The sequence below is a fragment of the Haliotis rufescens genome, unplaced genomic scaffold, assembly GCF_023055435.1.
Source record: "Haliotis rufescens isolate VD_foot unplaced genomic scaffold, xgHalRufe1.0.p SCAF_22, whole genome shotgun sequence".
Classification (NCBI taxonomy): Eukaryota; Metazoa; Mollusca; class Gastropoda; order Lepetellida; family Haliotidae; genus Haliotis; species Haliotis rufescens.
The window spans coordinates 4,779,292-4,799,748 of record NW_025963913.1 but is presented as its reverse complement, the minus strand read 5'-3'; the positions used below and the strand labels follow the sequence as shown (position 1 = coordinate 4,799,748).

The 20,457-nt window shown below is 39.4% G+C and overlaps 1 protein-coding gene across 3 annotated transcripts in view; it reads right to left on the bottom strand.

The window, feature by feature from the left end:
- Positions 1 to 5,964: 5,964 nt before the first annotated feature.
- Positions 5,965 to 20,457, bottom strand: part of LOC124136309 (lysine-specific demethylase PHF2-like) — a 42,088-nt gene continuing 27,595 nt past the window's right edge. For 2 of the 3 annotated variants that reach the window (XM_046502197.2, XM_046502198.2), the window contains 8 exons: positions 20,052 to 20,317; positions 19,334 to 19,577; positions 18,782 to 18,975; positions 17,990 to 18,082; positions 15,480 to 15,598; positions 14,822 to 14,918; positions 12,967 to 13,038; positions 5,965 to 12,248 (listed from right to left, as the gene is read on the bottom strand). In XM_046502197.2, coding sequence (XP_046358153.1) covers positions 12,169 to 12,248; positions 12,967 to 13,038; positions 14,822 to 14,918; positions 15,480 to 15,598; positions 17,990 to 18,082; positions 18,782 to 18,975; positions 19,334 to 19,577; positions 20,052 to 20,317 — 1,165 coding nt within the window. In that variant the 3' untranslated portion in view covers positions 5,965 to 12,168. The remainder of the gene's footprint in view (positions 12,249 to 12,966; positions 13,039 to 14,821; positions 14,919 to 15,479; positions 15,599 to 17,989; positions 18,083 to 18,781; positions 18,976 to 19,333; positions 19,578 to 20,051; positions 20,318 to 20,457) is intronic. The other variant, XM_046502199.2, reaches the window with a different exon arrangement.

Sequence of the window (20,457 nt, the reverse complement as noted above, 5' to 3'; positions counted from 1 at the left end):
CATTTTCCAATAACATATATCCAAGTTATATACCTGATTTTTTGTGTAATCAGGTTCAATGAACTGCATACTACCTGTGCGTTTCCTTTTTTGAAGAGTATACGTATAACCTTCCTGCATAATGTGTGTTTGTTTGTTTGCTGTTTTACGTCACACTCAGCAATATTTCAGCTATATGACGGCGGTCTGTAAATAATCAAGTCTGGACAAACCAATCCAGTGATTGACATCATGAGCATCGATCCACACAATAGGGATAGATGACATGCATCAACCAAGTCAGCGAGCCTGACCACCCGATCACGTTAGTCGTCTTTTACGACAAGCATAGTCGCCTTGTAGGGCAAGCATGGGTTGCTGAAGACCTATTCTACCCCGGGTATTCACGCAATTGGAATAGATGACATGCATCAACCAAGTCAGCGAGTGTGTGATATAACTGGAATAACGTTAAAAGCGGCGTTAAACCCAATTCACTCACTCACTCACTCATCCCATTTGACCAGCCCCGTGAAGATTCCGGGGTAGAATAGGTCTTCAGCAACCCATGCTTGCCGTAAAAGGTGACTATGCTTGTCGTAAAAGGCGACTAACGGGATCGGGTGGTCAGGCTCGCTGACTTGGTTGATGCATGTCATCGATCCCAATTGCGTGGGTCGATGCTCATGATATTGATCACTGGATTGTCTGGTCCAGACTCGATTATTTACAGACCGCCGTCATACAGCTGGAATATTGCTGAGTGCGGCGTTAAACAACAAACCAACCAACCATTTGACCACATTCATTGCAAATTAAAAAGAGAGTGCGTGTTCTCCTATCTTGGCCGGTTGACATGTGTGTTTGTTTGTTGTTTAATGTCCCACTCAATATCCCAGCAATATGACGGCGGTCTGTAAATAATCGATTCTGGACCAGACAAACCACTGATTGGCATCATGCGCATCGACCAACGTAAAGTTGAGACAAAGTCAGCGAGCCTGACCACCTGATCCCGATAGTCGTCTCTTCCGACAAGCATAGTTGCGTGTTTCGACAAGCATGGGTTGCTGAAGACCTTTTGTGACCCTGGATCTTCACGCGTCCCTGGCCGGATGAGAACTATTCATTATGGGATGATAAACTTTACGTCTTATACGTACAACTAAATATACATTGTGTAATGTACTGTTTTCGATTATCGGAATAGAAGGTTTATTCAGTAATAGCCATACACGTATGTTCATGAACTGTATTTGTTCAGTTTAAATTTTAATTCTTTATGTTCTGTGACGTGCACTTTTTAAGTTTTAAAGTTGTACAGTGTGTCTTGTAATTCAGTTCGGTTACATGGTGATGGTGTTCACTTTAAAGACAATATAAGCGCTGTTTTTTATTGATTTGAAGTGTGAACAAAATGAAAAGTTAATTGTGACTGTTGTGAAACTTGAAGATTTGGAAACACCCCCTCCCTCCATCTGCAAAGCTGGTCAACGCATGCATAGCAAGAGAAGGGTGAAACACGTGCTTGTCATCCTGTCACACGGTGCACGTGGGTTTGGGCGATGCAGTAAACCCATGCCATGCTTCTGGTGGTGTCGCACGATCAGAGACAAGATTGCGTTTGGACGATGCAGTAAAGAAAGACAGAAACCTACGTGCTTTCACTCTTTTGGTGGTCGCATGACAAGAGAACCGACTGTTTGGGTGATGCAGTATTTAAAACTATACCTGTGTTGCCTGTAGTCAAATAATGGTCCCTAGTTTGAGTCGCGAGGTCGTGCTCTGTAATAGAATCTGGTTCAGACAAACCAGTGGTCGATAGTGTGAGTTTCTACATACATACATACATGCACGCACGCACGCACACATACATAAAACCAAGATAAATAAAGAAATATATTTATTCATATACAGACAGACCGTCTCCTCAGTCTAAAAATATATTTATTCATATACAGACAGACCGTCTCCTCGGTCTAGTGGTAGAGCGTCCGCTCGGAGAGCGGAAGGTCCAGGGTTAGATCCCCAACCGCGTCATACCAAAAGACGTTAAAAGATGGTAAAAGAATGGGCTCACTGGTCGACTCAGAGTCCGTATAGTGTGTGAGAGTGGGACTAGTACAAGCGGCCACACACACACACACACACACGTGCATGTACGTCGCTATATCAGTGCTATAATCTTGGACGCGACGTTAAACCCGATTTCATCTCACCTCATATACAGACAGACACTAAACAGGATACATACACACACCACGACTGATACATACATTTGTACCGGGGTAGAAGAGGTCTTCAGCAACCCATGCTTGCCGTAACAGGCAACTGTGCTTGGAAGATCGGATGGTCAGGCTCGCTGACTTGGTTGATGCATGTAATCGATCCCAATTGCGTGGATCGATGCTTATGATATTAATCACTGGATTGATCCATACTCGATTATTTACAGACCGCGCCATATAGCTGGAATATTGCTGAGTGCGGCGTTAAACAACAATTCAACCAACCAACAAGCCCGCACCCAAACATATACATGGTATATAGATTCAATTTAGGGTTCTACATTTCAAAACTCCTCAAAACCCCAGTGTAATATTGATGGAGTTTGTAATCACCTGTGTCTGTGATAAGTGCACAATTTCTCCAGCACAATGTACATAGATGGAAATCAAGTGGTCACATAAGGGATGTGATGATAACAGAATCACAAAACAAGTTCAATGGCTTATCCCAACTCGGAATATAAATTGGGAGATTGCGAAAGTTAGATTTGTCACTAGAGTATAATAACTACATTGCGAAAGTTAGATTTGTCACTAGAGTATAATAACTACATGCATATCTTGTATGCACAATACGTAAATACCAAAGGTCAGTTGGGTTTGTAGTTAAACGCCGCACTCAGCAATATTCAAGCTATATGACGGCGGTCTGTAAATTATCGAGTCTAGACTAGACAATCCAGTGATTAATATCATGAGCATCGATCCACGCAAAGGTCAGAACAATCAAACCTGGTTATTTAATTATGATAAACTAACATTATTTGCTCACACATTTAATTTTATTTACGCACAGTGTGTTGTTTTGGCGACAATGAACTGATCATTCTGAACATACTGCGCTGTTAAATATCTTGAGAAAACCACAAAGATTACTTATCTGACCCTTGTATACAGCTCAATAGACAATATGGGAAATATGTCAGGTGATGTGAGCGACTGAGTATAATAACCTGACCCTGGTATCATACCACACAGGGCAAAATACGGAAAATCTTGAAAGATTGATTTGTGTACGTAAAACATATCATAATACAGGTAGGTAAGTCATCAGTTATAACAAACATTGTTTGTTGGCGCACGTGACCAGACATACAGTCAAAAGGTATGTCAAGGTGTGGGAAACTACTTGGAAAACGTGTAAAACGTGTTTGAATGTACAGGGTCTACTGTTATATCACAATGACACTGAGCATATGTGACACACAGAATGATCCATATGTTATAGCTGGTTTTTAATTAAATAACATAGGAATTGAAGTATATGTGTCTAATACAAATGCGTATATAATAATCAGTTTTGTAGGAGCACATGCAATGTACTTCATATTGTTATCAACGTTAACTGTGTGGCCACACTAATCAGGACGCGCCCTCCTTGTATGTACAACGTAGGTGTTCAACCAAGTTAGATCAGCTGTACTACAACAAGTGTCAAAGCACTACATAAGTAGATGCAAGTCCATAAATGTATACATATAGATTTGTACAAGACAAGAGACACAATGCAAGTTGATCATGTCACAAAGAATATTTAAAGATAGCATAATTATAGCAAGAATGTTATACAAACCTGTGTTTACATGTATCTATCAAACATAACAATTCTACCTGCAATCCATTCACAACGTAGCTTCATAGTACAAATTGTACATGCATGGAGAGTATTGCCATGGCCCGCGGCGCATTGATGGCGTGATAGTCCCATAAAACTCCTAATCAGTGCCATAAAACAATAAAACAGTTTTTGCAGAAATTTGCGGATATCAGCGGATTATTCGCGAATTCTTCGTGAATTATTTGCAACTTATCCGCGTTTTATTCGCAATTTTACTGCAGAACACGAAAACAATATCGCGAATATCACATGGTACATACAAACTAGTGGTCGATAGTGTGAGTGTTGTGTCCGGCGTATAGTAACCAACGTTATAGGAGATGCTCTGTAATATCACGTGGTACAGACAAACTAGTGGTCGATAGAGTGAGTGAGTGAGTGTTGTGTCCGGCGTATAGTAACCAACGTTATGGGATATGCTCTGTAATATCACGTGGTACAAACTACTGGTCGATAGTGTGAGTGAGTGAGTGTTGTGTCCGGCGTATAGTAACCAACGTTATAGGAGATGCTCTGTAATATCACGTGGTACAGACAAACTAGTGGTCGATAGAGTGAGTGAGTGAGTGTTGTGTCCGGCGTATAGTAACCAACGTTATAGGTGATGCTCTGTAATATCACGTGGTACAGACAAACTAGTGGTCGATAGAGTGAGTGAGTGAGTGTTGTGTCCGGCGTATAGTAACCAACGTTATGGGATATGCTCTGTAATATCACGTGGTACAAACAAACTAGTGGTCGATAGTGTGAGTGAGTGAGTGTTGTGTCCGGCGTATAGTAACCAACGTTATAGGAGATGCTCTGTAATATCACGTGGTACAGACAAACTAGTGGTCGATAGAGTGAGTGAGTGTTGTGTCCGGCGTATAGACACCAGCGTTATAGGAGATGCTTCGTAATATCACATGGTACAGACAAACTAGTGGTCGATAGTGTGAGTGAGTGTTGTGTCCGGCGTATAGTAACCAACCTTATATTGGATGATCTGTTATATCACATGGTACATACAAACCGGTGGTCGATAGAGTGGGTGAGTGTTATGTCCCGTATAGTAAACAACGTTATAGGAGATGCTCTGTAATATCACGTGGTACAGGCAAACTAGTGGTCGATAGTGTGAGTGAGTGTTGTGTCCGGCGTATAGTAACCAACTTAATAGTGGATGCTCTGTGATATCACATGGTACAGACAAACTAGTGGTTGATAGTGTGAGTGTGTTGTGTCCGGCGTATAGTAACCAACTTTATAGTGGATGCTCTGTAATATCACGTGGTCCAGACAAAATATCAAAATCTCAATTTTCATGCTTTTTCTGGTGAGTGGCTGGCTGCTTTCGCATTACATTGAAAGTATAGTGTAGGGTTAAATCTTAATTTCTCAAAATGTACAAATCGACTAGAATATTCTAACGTCTGACGTACGGCTTCTTGAATTACAGAATTAAGTTATGACATTTTGAGAAAGTGTATTAGATGAATGGCGTTAAGGTTTGGAACCATCATTGAGAGAGAGAGAGAGAGAGCCCTAAGTTATGTCGCTTGTGCTCATGTATGGTTATGTTTTTTAGCTTATTGATCAGATTATGATATAGACAATACGACTAAAGACGTTTCCAAGCAAGAAAAGTTTATTTTAAGGGTAAAAAATGGCTGGAAAGATTTTTCACCATATTTCTATTTTCACCCATTTTGCAGATTCATCCCGCTGGCTGCTCTGATGTAAAATCTAACCCTGGTTTCAGGACAAATTTATCATTGGACATGCTCAGCATAATATATAGCTATCATAGCTTTTGGAATCGTGTATATTATCTGAGTTGCAGATGCACTTTATATAAGATTATATAAAATATACCTATGTGTTCAGGAACAACCAAGGAATTATTATCTGGTATTCAATCCCAGGATTGTGACAGGCATAAGGGACGTAACTCTGCATAGCACAATGCGACACTTTACACACCTAGCCTACACCATCCTTCCAAGCAGCATTACCTGATCATCATTCAAGGTCGTTTCCACATATTTCCGAGTTAAAGCTTTGACTATGCAAATACTCAAAGAAAACAAACCAAATTAGTTATTTCAAGGTGGCGCTTTATTTACAGAAAATATATGAAATCTAACAAAATACCCCATCTTTTAAATGTAATGGCACATACATGCACAATCTGTAACAACCCATCCCAGTGCCTTACAAAACTATATACAGTGTACAACTGGCGATGACATGCTGCCGCAAGGGTGATGTCTGTACAAGTCAACATGAGAGGTATATGAGGAGTGGCAATGGTCCAATCACAGTTGTCTCCCTTAAAGAACATACATTTTAAAAATCAATAGTGTTAATATTATGTTATTACTGAAATGTTATTTCATTTTAGGTGACTGATTCAGTATATGCTAATACTCAAAGCCTGTTCCATGTTTGCGACACATTAAGGACTGAGGACAAACATTGCTTCCAAAGGCATGAAATTCTGAATGAGATGATACTGTTTGGCAATCATAAAATTTGATCACCAGTTGATACTTGATACGGGGAAGAAATAATATAAGGGTAGCATTATCCTTTAGGGCATTGTCATTTGGAGAAGCCCCAAGTCTGCCATTAACTGCCCGATGAAGGAGGGCAGTTGAACAGACTGATGTTACTGTTATTATAGCTAAAATGGATAGAATTTGTACCTGATCCAAAAAGGAGTACCAGTAAGACAACAAACTGCAGCATAAGTTTAGTGGCAGTATAAAAACCTCGCAACTGAGGTAATTGATTTACATATAGCAACGTCTTAGAACATAATATTTGATGATGTCACAGACAAGAAACGTGGCACCAATTACGTCACATAATAGTAGCACAGGTAGAAGCGAGTCATTGGGGGCATGTGGGCTGCTATCAGGTTACAGTAGCCCACAGATTTCCAATAACATGCAGGCATTTTTATCATAATACTATTCATTTTAGCTATAAGTAGTAATAACCAAGTATCAAAACTGGAAACAATACACCTGCAACAAAAAGTCCTTGAGAAGTTTTATATTGGCACTTTTCAAAGTTTCAGTAACAGGCCAGGGTTGTCTGAATTGGTCACTATCACATAGGATGGTCTTGCATTTGATCAATGATTTCTACATGTATACATAACATTTCTATTTGACAGTGCGTGGATCTCTGCAATGGGGTTGGACACGATTAGCGACTGAAAAGACACCATTCTGGCTGGGAAGCATGTAGAAACGAACACTACACTACCAATAAATGGGATTCCAATTCTATTGACAACAGAATAGTAATAAATAACACCACAGATTTACAATACTGCTGTGCACATGTGTTAAGGTATTTGATTAATGACCTGCCTCGTAAAGCACAGTCATGATTCTCAGGCACTTTATGTCATTATGTCCCTGGAACACTGTTCCATCCTTCCCTCACCCTCAACCACAGAAACCTTCACCACTGTCCTGGAGAAAGAGAAGCCACTACATTTGTTACTTGTGTGCATGTACAACTTGAGCATTCATATTACACTAGGACCACTTAACACAATTAAACAAAGCTTTGTCTCCAAACAAGCAAATATTCTGTAACCTGTTTGCCGACTAGATTTCAGTTCAACAGCTTCTAGGTTCCAGCAATCCTTGGAGCTTTTACAATACTATCATCATATGTTTTATAGTTGATGGAATCAGCATGTTATTCCATGTGTAACAAGACTAAAGGCGAGCAGGGCTTACTAATACCCCCGACACCTTTCTAAGGTCAAAGCATTAATAAAATCACATTTTTTCAGAAAACACACATATAAAAAAAAAAGACTTTGTACTGCACCTCTTTTATTATAATGGAAACTGTTCCCTAAATTTGTAAAGAATATATTTAGTAGTTTTCTAGTTATAGGTCGCACAAATGTTTCAGTAAACAAATTCTTAGTTAAAAAATAATAATGAAATATAGCTGTATTTTATCAGAAAATCCAAATATTGAAAACAACTTCACACTGCACCTCTTCTCTTGGTACAGAAACTATACCCCTAATTGGAAAGAATCCATAAAGTACTTTTTAAGTTATCGGTCGCACAAATGTTGGCGTAAATTCTTTTTCAAATTTCACAATATGAAAAACATCACATTCTTTCAGAAAATACACATATCAAAATCAAATTTTGCACTGCACCGCTTTGATTAGTATGGAAACTGTTCTCTAAATTTGACAAGAATCAAAGAAGTCGTGTTCAAGTTATAGGTCAACAAAAAAAACCTGCCAAACAATGACAAAATGCTGTATTTATTTTCTTTAGAAAATTCAAATACTAAATCAACTCTCTCCCATAGGTAAAGAAATTGTTTACCAAATTTGAAAAGAATCTATTTGGTAGTTTTCAAGTTAAAGGATGCACACACAAAATGTCCTAAGAAGGATGGATGGACAGACGAACGGACAGTCAGAATTCCTTGGTATAACTATATACCCCCACCCATTTAGGTCGGGTGTATAATAATAGAACTTGCATGGTATTGTTATAGTTTTGTCTTTGACCTGACAGAAAGCTCACACATCATGATGCACAAACTGAGAAAGCTTTAAGATTGAAAGATAGGAATAGTAACAAAGCTTAAAAATACTCCCTTCACAACCCTCCCAACAGGTTCTGTGAGAACAAGTAACCATGTTGCGGATATATTCTCACTTGTTATTGTATGTGGTCTCTCAAAAACCAGTTGTTGGTACTCTTTCTTCTAAACTAAAGACTCCTGGTAACAACCACCTGTTGAGTAAATACGAATTGTAACACTACACTGTAAACCTGTACATGTGTGTGACATATGGGTCAACAAGTCACCATTATACACATCATTGAGGGCAACTAGCCACGCTCCCTGAAATAGTCCAGGCTGACACTAGGAGAAAGCACCTGTGCAGCCCACCCTTTCCATTGAAGTCAACACCAGAGTAACAGTGTACGTCAAGTCTGCAACTACAGGCTTAGTAGTAAAGATCAGCTCAGCAGAGATGAACCAATAATAAATACATGTTTACAGCAATGTACAGCAACCTAACAAAGAGTTCCAACAGGGTTACAAGCACCTGCACCATTTCCTTTACCAGAGAACTCTGGCAAATTACTAGGGAATAGAATCAGTAAGGCTGTCAGTCCTTATTCCACAAAGTGATCCGAGCAGTAAGACATCTGAACTTTTATCTATGAATTACAATCGTCATACCACTTGTACCATTGTCAAAATGCCAGGGACGCATCTAACAAAAGAATACAACAGTAAAGTGCATACCATGTTTGCTAACATTAAATATTAGTGTTTGTTGAAGAGATGGTTTTTCATAATCAGCACAAGTAGGATACATTTGTATGATGAAACATCTTGAACCAGTACAACCTTACATTACGTATATCTATGCCACCTTAGGCTATATATTGCACTGACAGGGCATGTACATGTTTGTGCTCACACTATCTGTTCCTCTGATAACACTGTCTACAGTTTCTTGGTTTGCAAATTATCTGATGTAAAATATAACCATGGAGCCAGCATAACTGGATAAGTATCTCAGTTAGATACAGGTACAGCCAAAGGAGTGAGAATAAAACATCTCCACAACACATAGGTAAATTTAAATCACCTTAAACATTCTTACATAACAGTGTTGAGTTCTACTGCTTTACTAAAACAAGCAGATTGAGGTAAATGGCAATCCTTTATCAACTAGAAAATATGAAATCTCTTACTTCATGTCAAAGTTAATTTCAAATTTGTTTTGTTAAAAAAACATGTTCATAATTCCATAATTAATAACACACATGGCAACTTTATCCATATATTCTCAACAATAATCAAAATATATCTGACACTGCATTGAAAAGTCTTCATATCAATGTAATTGAATAAATAAATGTCACTGCTGGGGAATCTATGTGAAATGATGAAGTAATGTCATCCCCCTGGGTCACAAGCACTGTCTAGTGATCGAGAACTGTATGCCCTTGCTGTACTTGTTAGAAACTGATCAGTCAATGATGAAAACAATACACACTGGAGTAGCACATCTTTCCATATCGTGTCTGACTTCACTCAAAATTATGAAAATAATTAAAAAACAAATCTTCATTACCAAGAAACAAAATTGTATACACCTAAGTATTTACATCTGTAGAAAAACACAAATATGTACAAAACCTGTAAAGTTGTAACTAGCAACATTTCAAACTGAACAAGAATAAAATCAATGTCTCAGTACAAATAATGGAAGAAACAAATGCAGAATTAAAGCTAAAAGAAATAAGCATGTATACAAGGAGCACATCATAAACTTCTCTATATATTTCCTATTCTTAGTGTGGGCTCCGCCATAATGAGCATCCCCACTCAAAGATTGTAACACATCCTCAGTAACAGAGTACTCTCTTGAAACTCCACAACGCCACTCTTTGAAATCAATCAGAGAACATGGACATGAGATCATCAACAGCTGCGAAAGAACTAATATCTTTCAGGGTAAATACTGTATTTGATTAACAAAATATTGCTGCTTATGAAATTTGCATGGGGGAATTGCAATGCAGAGCTTGTCTGCCACATACAAAGACTGGTAGTCTTGTGTGATGTACAATGAATGAACCATGCTGGCCAGCAATGGATGGTTAAGTGTATATCCTCGTCTGTACTCTATCAAGTCTTGGTAAATTGGATCCTGTTATAGGTGGGAGAAGGTCTATTATTTCCAAAATAAATAAATTAGTTCCTAACACTGGTCTTTTATCTTCATGCTCACCTATGTGTCAATTCTGATATGATTGGAAACTGATTCAATGTTCATGACAGCTTTAACACTGGAAATTTGTACAAAACTAATTATTGCCTCTCTTATTGACGTCTTGATTGTAATATTAGATATTAAAATATTTTGAAAATGTTTAGTTTCAACCTTTGTACCTCGTTATTAAAAGGCAATCAGTCCAACGTTGGCAAGGCTTTGGAAGGCAAGAGGTATTATATAAAGTTGATGCTAAGTTTCTAAAAGGAAAAATAAAGTTACAAGAGCACACACTTGTATGAAATGAACTACAGGAAATATATTATAATGCTTAAAAAAATAATGAAAATATTCATAAAAATGTAGAGTTGAAGAGTTACATAGTTTCCAAGAAAAACAAAACTACTGACACTTATGATGACTTGCATTTTAACTGTCCTAAATATTCGAAAAAATGACAATTGATGAAATGTGGTCAGATGAGTGTTGATTAACCTGGACACAACCCAGAGACAGTGAAGGATTTAGGAAAGTCAGGTGAACAAATCCATTCCATACTAAATCTTCCCCATCGTGTGGATGTCCTATGTTGCTTGACAACCCCTGGGTGGAAGGACATCCTCAAGCCTCCTAAACACTCACTTTGCAACTTTATAATATTCAAAACTCATTTTCATACTCTCATCAGGAATGATAATGACTAGATGATTCTGAAACTTGTCAATTTAATAACACGCAGAGCTCAAATAGTTCTTACGAACAATTTTGGTCAGAATTTGTTTAAATTGTTTCTGAAATGATATACCTTTGTAAATACATAATATATGTCATCTATACCAATTAAACTTAAAATATTTCATCATGAGATCCCATATGTATCTTACATCCTAGCCTAATATCATAGTTCAAGATGACAACAATAATCTTCACTTTGATCTGAAGAAATTAGATACGAATAAAGCCTTGGCACCTTGGGTTATTGCCATTAGTGTGCTACCGGTTGTTTCTGGCAACAACTATGACTGTGTGACTCTATGATGTCCCTATCTTACTATTTCATCTCTGAATACAAAAACCTCTTTTAGAAACATTCAACCACAGGTAACAGTTGCTGGCATTCCTTAATGTCCATCGTGGTAAGAGGTATCAGGATATGGGAAAATTACACAATTTACCAGAAACCACCAATTATTCCGAACTGGCCAAGCCAGACTGTTTTCTCTCTTGCTATATATGACACTGTTTTCTCTCTTGCTATCTATGACCAGACTTCACACAGACAGAGGAGTATACAGTTACATACGTTTCTATAGGAATCATGAGTATGGAAAGAATATATAACCAGATCTTGACACATAACAGTAACACCAAGTTGACTTGTGTTCTCACTGTACATATTTACAGTAATTATGAACTTATTTCTCTGTACAAATGGTGAAAATGATGTAGAGTTGAGCACTGGCAGGATATCAAATATGAGGTACTGGCACGACTATAGCAGCACAAGGCTAGAATATCATCTTGTGGATTTTTAAGATTTTCCCCAGTCGCTGTTTTGCTGTAGCTTGACCTTTCTTGGGCTTTTTGGCTGAAAGGATAAAAGATTTTATCAGTTTCGAGGACATTTCAAGCATTGTTAGACAATCAGGGTGTTCATTATTATTATGTCCTTGTGGTAGTGCCTCCATGGTCTAGTGGATAGAGCATCTGCCTGAAGAGTGAAAGGTCACTGGTTCGATCCTATGGTCGCAACATATCAAAAGACGTGAAAAGATAGCACTTGTTTGTCCCTGCCTGGCACTCAGGGATAAAACAAGGACTGGTCACCTCAGAGTACACTGTGTCTAAAGGGGGTATTTATGTTGAACTGCAGAATGGTAATTCAATGGGCTAGCACTATACAACTGAATTGAGTCTGGACCAGTACACGCATGCATGCACGCGCACACGCACATCACTATATAAGTGCAATAATCTTGAACGCGACGTTAAAACCCATTTCACTACACATCACCACAAACAAAACACTAAGAAAATAACACTATCACCTTTACTCCATAAACTGCTGCAAGATTATGTTACAAAGTATTTTTGTGCAGTATTAAACAATTTCAAAAATTAGACCAGGCAATAACATTATGACAACATCTTGGGTCAAACTGACTATTAATGAGGTAAGTTCAAAAGCATACAAAGATCTAGATTCAAAGAAAGCTTTTTTTCAACACATTTATTTAATACTGTAGTTTCCAGTTATAATGACAGATGCCATCAAGCAAAGTATCTACCCTCATTGTGTGATCTACCTTTTGTTGGACTGTCTGGTGGGTTTGCTGTTTCAGTTGAAGGCCGTCTAATACCTGGTCGGAAAGCATTTCCTGACAAACAGAAAGCATTCATGAATAAAATGTCTGTGTGCAGACTTTAGTGAGTGAGTATGATTTCAAACTGCTTTTAGCAATATTCCAGTAATATCAGGGGACACCAGTAAAGGGTTTCAAACATTTGTACCCACGTGGAATGGGTTTCAAACATTTTTACCCACGTGGAATGGGTTTCAAACATTTTTACCCATGTGAAATTGATTTCAAACATTTGTACCCATGTGGAAAATCAAACCCGAGCCTTCAACGTTATGATGGATCACTTCAACCACTATGCCCATATAGAGTTCAAGATGTGGTAAGCCTTCTTAGATAAAAAGACAATCACTGCACAGGGGTGGAAATTTGCCATTTCCCGACTCCCGGGGCAAGTAGAAATACGAGGTCGGGCAACAAAATCACTTACTTTAACTTGTCCGGAGGCAAGTAATATTGGAAATTACTATCACTGTCTACATGTCTAACTACTGGTAAAATGGTACAATAAATTAGCTGAGAGAAAGTTTGTAATCGCGTTTTCGTAACATTGCCTGTTTTTTTCCGTAGTTATAACAAGCGATTTCATTGGATTAAAATTGATTTCTAATGACGCTTTCTTGCCGAAATCTGCTACAAGTTTCGCGATTGGTCAATTTTGAGCACGTGACCTCAGGCAGCCAATCAAATTACAGCCGTGATACCAAGCTCGTGTTTGATCAATTTCAGAAGTTGGCAAAAGATTTTTGTTAAATCATGTTATTCTGAACGTTTTAAATAGGAAATCACGATATATATTAAAAATATGGAACTTTGTGAATGTATCGTGCTAGGTTACGAGCTGTGACAAAGATTTTTCATGCATATATTTTTGCATTAAACATCGTGTCCGAGCCGAGAATTCAAGGCGACGAAAGCCGAGATGTCATTTGACTTACATTACACGCGATCGCACGAAAAGATGGAAATAATAACTTAGATGTAAGTTTGATTACTTTTAGATATATTTTATTTTATTTATTACTTTGTATGATATATTTAAAGATTTGTTTAAAACGTCTTTATTTTGCTCTTTGACATGTTCGATGTGGACCCGTTGTCGAAATGTGTGTCCGAGAATTTTATTTTCAATAACATCGCGGGAAATAGTGAATAATTTTTTAATTTATAGATAAAAAATGATAAATTGAAATGGAATACGTATTTCAGACATTGTGAAATGTGATAGATTTGAAAAATGAATTATACTACAGGTAGGTCCATAAAAATATATACTATTTTGACGTGACTACGGCTTGGCCGGAAAACCGGCCTACGGTGTCTGGGGGACTCGATGCTTCTTGGCCGGAAAACCGGCCTACGGTGTTGAAAGAGATAAACACATATTGATGATTTGAAGTTTTATTTTGAAATTATTTGGGCAAGTGAAAATGAAATCAGGGCAAGTGAAAATTGTCTTTAAACTTGTCCGATGGCAAGTGAAGTTTTTTTTAAAATTTCCACCCCTGACTGCAGACACTGGGCATCACATATTGTTGGGAATACACCTGAAACTTTGTGACTTTCAAGTGAACACATTTACCAGATAGGCTCATACTAGACCGAGACATCTTGGTTTATGTATGTCTAATTCTTCCTTAAAGAAGACAAATGTCTTGCATATTCCTTCCGAAACTCCACACAATTTATGCCTTTTCGGTCTTCATGTTATCGTTTATACAAAACCTATCAAAATGTGTAAAATGGTTTTCATTCAAGTATGTAAGAGATACCTAAATAACATGATAACAAAATGTTGTACCTGTCGGCTCTGTTGAGGAACCAGCTTGTGGGACAATCCAACTAGGCTCTCTCTTCTCAACCTTGGGTTTTGCCTTTTGCTTCACCTTTTTCTGTGGCTGTGAAACATATGACATACAATTATGAAAGAGATGTGTATTACATTCCTGAAATCTGTAAATACAATATCCTATTGCTCATATACAGTACAGAGAGTGGCAACAAACTCACCCACCCAGACACCCACACGTTTAGATTCAGTTATTTCAAATATTTTCTGTATAAATATACTGCAGACAAAAGTAATACCAAATATGAAACAACTAATCACATTTCCACAATGTTTCTAAATCTGCAAGAATGAATGTACTATTGTAGTAGTACTAGTACATTGTTGCAATACAGAACAGTTCACTTTACAGCACACAAAGTTTCACAAATTGTTTCACAAATAAACAATATGATTTGAACATAATAGTAGGTTCATTTCTCTTGAACAAATTCAGGTTTCAGCATGGGTTGGAACAAGCATGAGAAGTTTCAGCTTCATTGGTCCAGTGGCTTCAGAGAAGATGTTTACAAACAATAACAACAGCGACAACAAGAGACAAGCAGGCCATGAAATAAGCTCACATGACTAGCAGTAAGGTGAGTAAGATGAGCTAAAAATGTCAACTCACCACAACTGGGGACTCCGAGAGCTTTGCTGCTGTCTGTGCTAACCCTGACTCTACAGATTTCTTCATGACATCTATCCGATGTGGCCGCTCAATCTTTGGTGTGCCTACATTTACCCGTGCTGAAACACACACGTGACATCATTATGTTCAATAATTTTACAAACCTGTAGAGGTTATGAATTCTCTGATGAAATCCTCCTTGGGGCACTTATTGCATTTTCCTGGCTCAAGAAAATCTACATGACATAGTTGTAACCATTTTCCTTAATAAAAATTGTTGCCACACAAAAAACTTCGTTTTTGTATGATATACGTCCACCCTTATGGTGCCTCACCCTCCACGGCGCGTCACGCCAAGGGAAGCAACTCTCACCCAAATCACTTTCCATACGTCTAATGCTGACGGAATGTGGGGAGGCGGGTGGCCGTGCCCCAAGGAGGATTTCATCAGAGAATTCATAACCTCTACAGGTTTGTAAAATTCTCTTTCAGATTAAATCCTCCTTGGGGCACTTATTGCATCAAGATAGACTCCTAAAGATAATCTAGGAAGTGGCATCCGTCAGCAACAAGCGTGCATAAATACACCGTATTTTGATTATTTCAATGAATAAACAAGAGCTCAATAAATGGAACCAACCTTATCGTGAGGCACCACCGGCGAAAGGCGGGGGCTGGAGACAGGGCGTTATCAACCATACACAATGAAAAGAGCCATTCTTTGTGGCTTATCATATCGAGAACTCGAGACACCCCACCCACCCCCCCCACCCCACTTCTCTGAACAAGTGATATCGGGGCACAGATCACGAGAGACTATAAACCCGCGCAGAGCTAGGCCAGAGGGTCCCTGTGAATCGAAGGAGTGCATGTGCAAATACGATGATTATCGAGTAGTAATGGCTGGTATTGTTATCGACCGTAGAAGATATAATCCGGACCGTCACTGAGCAGTGTTATAACCAGTCCGGGCAGTCTAAAATCTCGAAGGCTCAATCGGCTAGAGATGCAGAACTTTGCCCAGTTTGGAGAACTGACTGACCAAACTGAGCACGCTCGCTTGAGTGTTTGTCGAGTTGGTAATGTTTGATGAACGTGCTCGGCTGGCTCCAAATAGCCGCGGAGCAGATCTCAATGGGCAGAGCCGCGGTGTACGCTTGTGTCGTAGCCACTGCTCTAACTGAATGAGCCTTCAACTTGGTAGGGGGGTCCCTGCCTTGAAGTGTGTACGCCGTACATATAGTAGAGACTATCCACCTGGAGATAGTTTGTTTGCAGGTGAGCCAGCCTTCCTACCGCCATAACAGCAAAATAGTTGATTATCCTTACGGATACCCTTAGTTCTGCTGATATAGGACTTGAGGGTCCTGCGGACATCCAAGACTGGATCGTACTGAACGTTTGTCGAATCCCTCCGCGAAGCCAGTATTGTGTCTGCAACTCGTGCAGGAATACCGCTCTTCTGGAGGCGATTCCGGACAGTGGCCAAGCCACCCACTGAATCCCAGGATTCAGGTGGAGGGCCTCGTTCTGGGATAGGAGGTCCGGTCGTAAAGGTAATAGAACAGGAGGCTGAGCCAGAAACCTGACTATTACTGGAAACCAACTCTGCGCCGACCAAAGGGGTGCCAGGAGCACAAGTAGTCGCGCAGGCTGAGTGGCTAGCTGAGACAGGACCTTGGAAATCAGAGGTAATGGGGGGAATGCCCACAGAATTCTGTCCGTCCAATCTAGCTGGAAGGCGTCCGGTGCCACCGACCTCGGGGGCAGAACATTGGTGTCTGGTGATTCACCCCAGACGCAAACAGATCCACCTGAAACGACCCGTATAACTGGGAGATAATCCCGAATATCCCCGGGTCAAGCCTCCACTCGTGAGGAGCGAGGATCCGGCGAGACAGAGAATCCGCACGGACGTTGTCTACCCCCGGGAGATAAACAGGAAGCATCCTGATAACGTGTGAGTCGCACCATAGGAGGAACTGCCACATCTCTTGGAGAAGCGAGGGAGACACCGTTCTGTACCATACATACAGTTTGGTCTGCCATGGTTCTTGTACGAACGATTATCTTGTACTTTTTTTAGTCTTAAAAAAACCAGCACATCTGTCTTTGTTAGATGACATAAGGAAAGTGATTTGGGTGAGAGTTGCTTCCCTTGGCGTGACGCGCCGTGGAGGGTGAGGCACCATAAGGGTGGACGTATATCATACAAAAATGAAGGTTTTTGTGTTGTAACAATTTTTATTAAGGAAAATGGTTACAACTATGTCATGTAGATTTTCTTGAGCCAGGAAAATGCAATAAGTGCCCCAAGGAGGATTTAATCTGAAAGAGAATAGATCTCCACATACGAATAATCAATTAGTTATTACCTAGTAGTAAGAAAAACAAATACGATGAGTACCGGTGGTTGCCCACAGATCTTGTAATGGTTCAGTAGTTTACAAGCACAATAACTTACCCTACTTACACTTAATGAGAAGTTGATAACTGCCTGATGAACAAACCTTTAGGATTCCATGTGTCATCTCTTTCTTGTTTTTTCAATCTGTTAGGAGCTGTGATATCTTCTTCATCTGATAAATCTAATGTTGGATACACTGAAAACAGAGTTTAAATAACTTAACACCAACATCACTTTTTACTACCTAACATGCCCACAGTGACACACTTTATCAACACTGAACACAAAAATTAGAAAAAAGTGGATATCTACAAATGATTTAGTATATCCTGTTATGGGTTTTTGGACACTTAAGAAACATTCATAGTTTTTCGCTAATCACAAGAACAACTGTTAAACATAACTTACATTTATAAGACAACTTTATCTTATAAACAAGCCATAATCTGAGTAATTACAATGTCTGTGTGATGCCACACCCCTCGCTGTAGAGCAAGTAATCACAATAAACATGGCCATCCAAAAACGTATGATGTCCAAAAACATATGATCCAACGATACTTAAACACAATGAAAATGCATGTTTGATTTTTTGGTAATATTTGGCAAAATGAATACAAAAATCAAATTATGTTGTTCTGGGTATTTAGGTATGAGACAACATCAAAAACAGCAATGTAGTCATTCAGGTTTGAATCTTATTTGATGTGTTTGGAGATGGACTTGCACACAAAGACTTCCTGATTTTGGTTTTAAGTTGATAATACGTTTTCAAAGTGTTGCAGTATACATGTATAAGAGGCATAGCATGTCAATACGTTATACATGAACACAAATGTACCACACATGTATAGTTAGTACACAACTGTAAGACTCCAACTTGCACTCTCCTCACCATATTCATCATCCCTGTAGTATTCAGACATCATTTTCTCCTCCTCATCGCTGTCTACTGACCCCCGTCCATGCTGCTGCCGCCGGACTGATCCCGCCCCCTGCCGCCCCGGGAACAGCGAGTCTACTCCTCCCATCCGACTCATGGACAGCATGCCCTGGATTGCATCCCTCATGCTGGGAGAGGGGGCCCCACTAACAGGAACAACATATACATAGCAGTATAAAAATACAGCACAAGATAACTGGTTTACCTACTGCGCATTGTTGCATCAGCAGTAGGAAACTGTATGAATTCACCTGGCAGAAGCCAACAGTCTGAAACCATACCTTCTAGTCCCAAGTAATGAATTGAGCTTGTGGATGTCAACAAACACTGTAACCACAATGCACAATATCTATTCTAAAGAGCAGCTTCAATTGATCTTATAACGATCTTACAAAACAAACAGACTGCCACAAATCTTGTCACCCAAGCACAAAATGAATTAGTGTCGGGCCGCAGGCAAGAGGATTTTTCAAGCTCTTTCAGATTAAAATTTCTTCTGCTCACCCTATCTCATCATCAACCTTGAACTCTGTCTCTGTGCCGTACCCACTAGCCTCCAGAATATCTGCTATGCTGCCATTCAGTCCTCCTCGTATGGTCGGCAAGTTCAGCCTCAACGCCTGCTGTTCCTCTGTCTCAGTCTCGGGTATTAGGCCCTTGGCTAGTACAGACTTCAGACTGGCATTCTTATCTAGCTTCACTTCTTCTGATGGCTTCTCATCAGAGTCTGCTGATGTCTTGCCTAAAACTGACAAAGAGTATAGCTCATGAAAATCACACCATTATGAAGTCAGACGAAAAAAATGACTATCATGATCAGGGCCCACTTGCACAAAGCGATCTTAGCACTAAGATTATTGTAAGCCCCACGTTAAAGTATGGGAGATATTATCATCTTAGCTCTCGGATCACGTTGTGCAAGTGGGCCCTGGTCGTTTTGCAATAGCAGTCATTCCATATGCTTTAACGTAGCATATTTCACTGTATACACAAGTCTAGAAAATAAACATCCCCATGCACAGGATCAAAGATAAGTTTACAAAAGACAACATTATGTTTACTGTTTAAATAACTTTTCCCCTGTAATAATGGTTACACTGAGCTAAAGTAAGAGAGATGATGACGTACAGGAAAGAGTTGCTCTTCATAGCACTATTCACTCTCAGCAGCCATTGTGATCAACAGAATCCTACATGGGATCTTGAGCGAGAAACCAACTCACTTGACAGTTTGAGTTTCAGTGACCCTGGTTTGGTGGTGGAGGTTGAGAGTCCAGGCTGTCGTTTGGGTTTGGGGTTTTCATCCACCACCAACTGGTCTTCATCACTGTCCATCACACCGTCGTTCTCCTTCCTCTCCGTCACCTCCAGTTTCACCTTCTTCTCCACCTTTGCCTTCTTCTCCGACTTCTCATTCCTTGCTGCAATACTGGCGGACAGTCGCTGGAACTTCCCTGGTGTACTAGCTCCTTGAGCATCCCCCTTCTCACTGAAGTTAGATGGAGTAATACAAACTTTAAGAAACAAACAAAAATAGCTGTATCATATCCAAACATTTCATTTGAATACCTCAAGTGATTAAAAATATGTTTTGTGCCCCTTGACTCTAAGTATCATCTTCAGTATTTA